This window comes from Miscanthus floridulus, chromosome 4 (genome assembly GCF_019320115.1).
Source record: "Miscanthus floridulus cultivar M001 chromosome 4, ASM1932011v1, whole genome shotgun sequence".
In the NCBI taxonomy this organism is placed as follows: Eukaryota; Viridiplantae; Streptophyta; class Magnoliopsida; order Poales; family Poaceae; genus Miscanthus; species Miscanthus floridulus.
The window spans coordinates 75,074,594-75,082,874 of NC_089583.1; the positions used below are offsets into that span (position 1 = coordinate 75,074,594).

At 44.4% G+C, this 8,281-nt stretch overlaps 1 protein-coding gene across 1 annotated transcript; it reads right to left on the reverse strand.

Annotated features, from left to right (window-relative positions):
* Window positions 1–1,228: 1,228 nt before the first annotated feature.
* Window positions 1,229–4,112, reverse strand: LOC136549821 (protein TIFY 6b-like). The gene is made up of 7 exons (XM_066541241.1): window positions 3,761–4,112; window positions 3,095–3,276; window positions 2,758–2,990; window positions 2,586–2,670; window positions 2,144–2,501; window positions 1,976–2,033; window positions 1,229–1,836 (listed from the first exon to the last, which is right to left on the reverse strand). Exons 1-7 carry the CDS (start codon window positions 3,840–3,842, stop codon window positions 1,638–1,640), a joined length of 1,197 nt encoding a protein of 398 aa, XP_066397338.1. The 5' UTR covers window positions 3,843–4,112; the 3' UTR covers window positions 1,229–1,637.
* Window positions 4,113–8,281: the final 4,169 nt, after the last annotated feature.

An 8,281-nucleotide genomic window follows, 5' to 3' on the forward strand; every position in this document is an offset into this window, starting at 1 on the left:
GATTGGACTGGTTTGGTATAAGAGAAAAATACTGTTCCAATTTATAATTCACGATCATATAAGATCGTTTATGGCCTGCCGAACATGCTGCTAACCGCCCACCACTCCGCCGGCTGTCCGCGTACCGACGAGTGTGCCGGAGACTGACGCGTCGCTGGCTGCCTTGCCTGCCTTTCAATCGCTTCGCGGTGGGCGCCGGCGGCGGCGGTGGAGGGAGGGGCCGGGGGGCATTGTCTTGTTGTGTGGCGACGTTGCGCCGGTCGGCGCGGGCGTGTCAACGGCGCACGGGCCGGCCGATGGTGCGCCGCGGTCACCGCCCGGGCCCTTGCGCGCTAGTGGCTGGACCCGCCGGCGGTGGGTGGGCCGCGCACGGGCGCGATTTCTGCGGTCAGTGACACGTCGCCGTCCTGTTTCACGGGCCGGACTCGCTCGCGCCTCTGGACAGTCACCGTATACTGTGGGCCGGGCTAGGGGAATCCATAGAAGCCCATGAACAATCGACGGGGAACGTCCAAGCCCACCAGATTGGAAGCAGCAGCGAAGATGGTGGTGGTGACGGTTGAATTGAAGCCCAGAAAACTCGAGTTTCCCGGGAAGAGTAATGACAGACAGGCAACTGATTTTCCCGGGAAGAGTAAGTTCATCCAAATTCGAAATGTTATTGCATCTCTCAGAAAGACGAATGTTCATGCACAATTTGAAAGGTGATTCATGTATCAAGCTAATTCGCAATTCTATCGGGAACAATCAGAAGCAGACGAAGGCATGACATTGTTTATATAAAGGAAATTCATTGCCACATTTTTAATGGAACAAACCCACTACCAGTCTCTCACATTGCACGCAGAAAAAAAAAATGAAAGCCGTTAGGCACGTCAGTCAACATGCCAAAAACAATAACGATCAAAATTTCCCTCTACGAAAGCAACATGCCTCATTCCAAACCTTGTGATGGCTGACTCACACCAATGAGGATTTGTCAAATATTTTGAGGAATCAGTAAGAAAAGAACAGAACTGGTTGAGGAGCCACTTAGGAACATCCAAAAACCTTGCAACGACTGCTGCCCATCTGTTCTTGAATTCTGGCTTATGCTAATGCTTATGCTGAAATGTTGTGAGAAGAAAACACTGGTGCTGAATAAGCTCGTGAATAGGGCGATTAAAACAGAACAACTCAAAACAACATGCCCATACTGTGTACACATGCTGCCAATGAGAACACCATCGAGAATAAGTTTTGCTCTTGCATTCTGTAGCTTGGAGGTTCATAATACAAGAACAAGAATATTACACTTTGGACATACAAAAGGCGCAGAATATGTAAGCCTATATAATTTGATACTGCTAAAGTAACACATTTGAGTTCCTTTTTCCCAACAGAAATGGCGCTAGGGCAAAAAAAATAATCAAGGGTCTGCAAGTGACAGCTCTCTTGTTAGTTAGGTGGGGCACCACCAGCTATACCTGCATTACAAGTAAACTAACACTGCAAAATATCATCATAAACAACAACGGCATCGATAACATATGTCATCTCTTCCCTCTCGAGTCCTTGCCTGAGTGCAAAAGTATTTTATGGTTTTTGCATCAGTCAGCCAGGACAAATCTATGAACATTGGGCATGATCAGGTCAAATCACATCTGTAGTTTTGTACTGGGGGACTCTTGGCTGAAGCTGATGTTCCTGGGCTGCCCTAAACATAGGGACTCTTCATGGTTGCTTGAGAGGGCAATGTCCGTGCATGATGACTTGTCGTTGGCGCTCCCACTGCCATACGTGTCACTGCTCTCCAACGGGCTCTTGGCTGATGGGTAAGGCGCAGCAGTTGTCACCCTGCAAAAGCAGCATGCAAGATCAGAACAATTGCAAATCTGTCATAGGGAATTAAGTTGCTGCCATGCACTCAAAACAAATGTGGTAGAATCACTGATAACTGTTTCTAGGACACTGGGAATAAGAATATGGATTCTACCTTTCCTTTCTTTTCTCCAAGAATCGAGCAAGGGACGCCTTTCTAGCTTGAGGGACAGCTGCAACGGACAATAACAATTTCAATACAGTGTAACAAAAAGCAACCAGAATTACCGAATACTACAATGATAGCCAGTTCTCTATGCAAAGCATAAACAGCCAGCAGTACCTCTAGGCATTATTGCTGCTGCAGTAGTAGTGGCAAGTGTTGCAGGCAGAGCTGCCGGAGCCTGACTCACGGGAGGAACAGCTAATGGGACAGAAGATTTCGGAACTGGGGAGTCAAGGTTAGAGCTAGAGGCGCTCCTGGGGAGAGTTGCAGCTTGCAAGATGCCAGGGATTGGTTTGGAGATGGCAGATGGAGGCGACGAAACATGCTGTGGTCTATGAAATAGTATCTGCTTTGCAGGCAAAACCTCAGGCACTGTGACTTTTGCTGGAGCGAAAATAGGAGCTTCTGGTTTGCGGGCAACAGGGGCTGAGCTTGGAAGAGATCCTCTGCTGGCTAAGAACATGAGCTCCTGAGCCTGTGACAATGAAAAATGTCAATGAAGGAGCTTAAAGGCAAAGCAAATTAGCATCGAAATGAAAAAGATCATGAGAAATTATACCTTCTCAGCTGAGACGTTGTCGAATACATTGACAGAACCGGCATAGAAGATTGTCAACTGCGCCGTCTTTGGCCTCACCGCATCCCTTCACAGGCAAAACAAGCGATGTTTCAGTCGATACTAATTTCACAGCCACTTCTATAAGTCACGGTCATAACAGCAAACAAACTACCTTGTTCCATAGAAACCCACAGTAGAACTGGCCGCGGTGTTGTTGATGGCAAAAGGCGGCTGCTTGAACGCAGTACTATTCGGAAGGCTAGGCGAGCTCTGGACCCTGAACATCGGATTGTTGTGGTTGAACGGCGACGAGACCGGAATGACTCTAGCCCCGTTCAGCGCATGCTGCGGCGGCTGCGCACGGTGCACGGCGCCGTACTGCGTGCTGTCGGGCCCGAAAGATCTCTGCAAAAACATCATCAGATGCCGGAAAAGGGAACTAGATGTATTAATAAAAGAGCACTCGGAAGCTGACATGAATCAGAACCAAGAAGAGCAGCCGCGCATACCTGGTGCGTGAGGATACGAGGGGCCGGGTTCTTGACACCGTCGAAGGAGGAGGAGAACTGGGGGAACGAAGGCTCCTCCCTGGCCGCCGACCGGAACGACATCAACGCCGGGGCGGCGCCGGGCTTGCTAGCGAAGGACCAGTCCATTGCCGGAGCTGCTGCTCCTGCTCCTCCGAAGTAAGCTGCGAGAGATTGCACACGCCTCTGAGAATCAGACGCCGGCACATAAATACACACAAGAAAGCACGAACCCAGAGATGGGTCCGTTAACGATCCCCGTCCCACGAGCGAGCAGAGGCGGGCTCGAAATCAACTAACGACACCCGCGGCTGTCCGAAAGGTTCTGCCAGTCTCTCCCGGAAAAATCATGGCTTTCTTCACGCATTAACTCTCGCCCGAATCGAGCGTACACGGCAGACCGGCCGTCAAAAGGAATTCGGCAGGCATGCCAGACAGCCATGCCCGCACTCTTTGTTGCCAAGATAAAGTAAAGCTAAAAAAAAAAAGAAACAGGGGAGAATTTCGCAGCGCACCCATGCCGCATCTCGCCGAAACGAATGGAGCGAACCCAACCCAGCACGGCAAGAAGCTATAGGCACGCCTCGGTGCGGGCACAGATCAAGAAACCCAGGGCGGCAGGCGGCGAATGGAGGCCGGGGAGCATACCTGATTCCTCCGCGCCAGCTGCCTTCTCCTTGTGCGGGTGCTGCTGCTCCTTGCCGATCGCGGCCAGGAAGTCCCTCTCCATCCAACCGGGCTCGGGAAAGGAGGCCGCAGATTTTGCCGGACTTGCCCTCCCGAGGTAGCTGGTGGGTGGAGTGGAGAGACGACAGCTCGGCACGCCCCCTCCAGGTCCAGGCTCCAACCCCAAGCAAGCAAGCTCTGTGAAGCTTCTCTCTCAGCACCTCCTCGTCCTCCCCCTCGACTGACAGGCTAGTGATGACGATGCGCGGCAGCCTTGACCGTTCTCTTCTCCTCTTGTAGGCCTTGCCGTGTGTGCTATTCTGCTTTTGTTTAATGGCGTGCGCTCCCTTTTTTAATTGAAAACGAGGGCATTAGATTACTACCAGCTGGGGAAACGGGGGAGATAGATAGACAGAAAATAATTAAGAATAGCAGTAGAAAAAAGAAAAGAACAGGAGTGGTGACCGGATCGGGCGCGTCGCTCTCGGCGGGGCCCACGCCACGTTAACCGGTTCCCCCGGTCGACTCCCCCACGTGGTACGGCACGACGCCCTTCCCGCTGCACTCTGGCTGGTTCCGTAGAACGTCACTGACATCTGGGGCTGTGGGGAACGGAACCCGCATGTCGGTGGGAAGGGTTTGCGGCGACCGAGCGTCCAGCGTGCCCCGGAAGCGGTGGGCGGGTCGTCGACAGGACGACACGTGTCCGGGACGGGGAGCGCACGAGGCGAACCGTGGTGGGCGGCCAGTGCCTGGCGCGGTGGGGCCTCGGGATTCTCTGCGCGGGGAACGGGTCCCACGTGGTTCCAGCTTCGGACCGCGAAATATGAAAAACAGGTCAGCTGGTGTCGGGGAAAAGATACAAAACGCAATGGTTGCGTGAACCCTCCTAAAATTCATATCACATTCAATATTTAGATATTAATAAAAAATATTAAATATAGATTAATAATAAAATCAATTACATAGATAAATTTCTGAGATGAATTTTTTAAGTCTAATTAATCTGTTGTTAGCATATGTTTACTCACCCTGTACGCTTGTTGGTTTCAGCCAGCCCAAACCAGCCAGCCAACAGTATTTTTCTCTCACAACAAACCAGCACCAGCCAGCCCAAACCAGCCCAGAAACCAACCAGCGAATAGGCCCACTGTAGCATCACGTTGTCAAATTATGGACTAATTAGTCTTAAAAGATTCGTCTCGCAAATTAGTCGTAAGTTATGTAATTAGTTTTGTAATTAGTCTATATTTAATACTTTATATATATATCAAACATTCGATGGGACAACAATTTTAGAAGTTCCCGTGGAACCAAACAGCGCTTAAATAAATCAATAATATATACTCATAAAATAAAATAGGAAGAGGAATTGCGTCACGGGGGGCTCGGACCTTAGCGGGTGGCGTGCCGCGCCGGTTTTTGTTTATGGTCTCTCGCCATCACCATGTGCCATGTGCGCACGGCGATTCTCTTTTATACCGTATAAACTTGATTTGATTGTTTTGCGCTTACAACAGAAAAAGGGTTCCGTAATTTGCACCAGTTTATTAGTGGTGCCATTGTTGACTTTGATTGCGTTTGAATTTTGGAGAATTTTTTAAGAAAAAAATCTGATTGCAAGATATTGTGATGACATAGGATGGGTGAAAATGGTATAGGTAATCTTTCAATTCGATTGAAATTTGAATTTTAAGAATATAGATATTAGTTGGGTGTTGATGTAGGTATAGATAATCCAAATTCGATTGTACGTGGATATGAGTTACGATATACATAGAATTGGCAAAATCTAACCGTTATGGATTATTCGTCCTATATTTAAAATACTACTCCTTCCGTTCTAAATTATTAAACGTTTTGACTTTTTTAGATTCATAGCTTTTGCTATGCATCTAAATATATGTTATGTCTAAATACATAGCAAATGCTATGAATTTATAAATGCTAAAATGTCTTATAATTTAGGACAGATGAAGTATAACTAATGTTTTTTCTCTCTAAACTAAAAATCAAAATAATTTGAGATAAAGAAAAGCTTATTAGTTGAGAACTTTTTATTTCACGACGTGGTTGTTTTTATGTCCTTAATCTGAATTGAAAACTTGATGGCATTTGCTGCTTATTGGCTAATAACTTATAATTGTGACTGTGTATTCTCTACTAAAGTGTTTGTTGTCCTAGTGTGATAGCCACAACATGAATTTTGATGCTATATTTGTTGTACATTGCTTGCTATTAGCTATCTTTACTTTGCAATTCTCGACATATAAAAACTCCACATCCACATGATGAGGACATGACACCTTCGCATACAACCATTAATTATAAGGTGAGCTCGTTTCTATATTTGCATAGTGATAAATCTAAGAATTGGTTACTGCCTAATGTTGATATTTTAAATGCACTTAGGACAAATGGTGATGATGATAGAGAATGGATATGCTATGAACAAGTCCAATCTCAAAGTGCAAATCCATCAAAGTTGAACTTCCCATTAGTCGGCGGCCACCAGTACTTCAATGGGGAAGGCCACAACTCTTTCATCTGGAGTGAGTTTGAGGTCCATAAGCACTTGATGGAAAGCTTATTTGCTAAGCTTTCAAATGGATCTAGTTTGAGCTCAAGATCACATCGGCAAGGCCTCCAAACCATCACGACAAGTTTCCATTGTTTCTTGCTGAGAGCTGTGTCGTCATCATGGGCATGATATTCACCCTTAGGACCCTGGCCCAAGTTGAAGCATGTCCCAAGGAGATGGAGAGAACATCAAGCAAGCCCTTGGATGTCCTACTCCTTGGCCACCTCCTTAGGAGGCCAGCAAGGGTGTCCAAGTCAATTTGGAGGCTCAATTCATGTCAAGTTCGAGTCCATCTTGAACTCCAGGAGCACGCTGTAGTAAAATGGACGCTCAAGTCGTATACGGACTCCTTTTTTGACGCTACGCATATGAATGCAAAGATAATTTGATAAAGCATAGATTCAACAAGCATAAACCTAAATAAATCAATAACTAAGTTATACATGATCCAATGAGTATGAAATTTTTGCTACAGTTCAAACATACAATAATTAGCCCACCATAAAATTTTTACCACAATTAGACCATAGAAATTGTAGCTATAAATTATTCCAATTAATTATAGAAAATCATATATCTAAAGGTATAACAAAAACTTTATACTAAAACATATCATATTATATGTTCACTGTGTAGATCTACTCACGTGGAGTCCAACAAAATTAGTTTTTTACATTTTATAATTTTTCTGTGATTTACTATGACTTTTCAAAGATTTAGCGAAAATAAATAAAAAAGAAAAGGACAAAACAACTGTCACGGTAGCAAAACCACCGTCCAAAACCGCTTAGGGTTATTTGATCGATTTTGGAAAGTTCAGGGGTAGAAAATCTAGTTTTATAGTTTGGGGTGAAGTAGTCCACCCTGATAGTTTGGGGGTCATGTAGACTTTTTCCTTTTTACAAATCACGTTAGGAACATGCACAAATTCTTACATACATATATGCACACTTACCCTCTATAATTTCAAACCTTATATCTATGAGCATTTTTAAAAAGCTAAAATGATGGTATATTTTGAGATTCATAAAGTCACAGCAAATACGTCGCTATATATTAAATTTTAAAATAAATCCAAAAAAAATATGGTTGCCCACATCAAGTCAAAGACTTATTTAGGTGGGTCCACCGTAACAAACCTAACCTATTCACTTGGTTCTCCAACTATGATCAATTTAATAAAGCACCCCGCTTTACACCTTCTCTCCCATTCAAGGTTTCATAAAACCAAAAACAAATAATTTCCCATTTCAATAATTACCATTTGTTAGAATCTTAAAGGGAGAGTCAGATCAATCCAATCTTGCAAATAAGAGTTATTTTTTGAATACACATAGGATTTCGTACAGGTGCTTTTTTATTTTTTTAAAAATAAATGTATTACCTCTCCATTTCTTTTCTATCATAAAGCGCAGACACAGTTTAAAATCTAAACTTATAGGTCATGTTGGGTACAGCTTATAAGCTGCTTATGGCCAAAATAAGCTGAAATCAACAGCCAAACGTCACGCTTTTCAGCAACTTATTCTGGCCACGCTTATTACCACATCTCCCATTTATACTAAAAAAACAGAAACTAGATCAGACCAGCTTATTTTAACCGTCGCTTTTACTCTATTTGTGCAGCTTATCTGGGAAGCGATTCTTAGATAAGCTGTACCAAACAGGACCATAATCTTTGACTCATATATAGTACATCTAAGAATTCTTTGATTATGTACTATTAAAAATTGTTAACAACGAATGCATATTTGAAAATACTTTCATGTGGTGTCAAATTCAAAGTCACGGACTTTATAGTATTTAATATCAATATCAATATATTAAATGGTTGTTGGAGACCTCACCGAATTAAAGTTAATCAGATTTGCTAAGTTGACTTGAATGTATTAGTTAGATACTCCCTCAGTTGATTTTTTTAT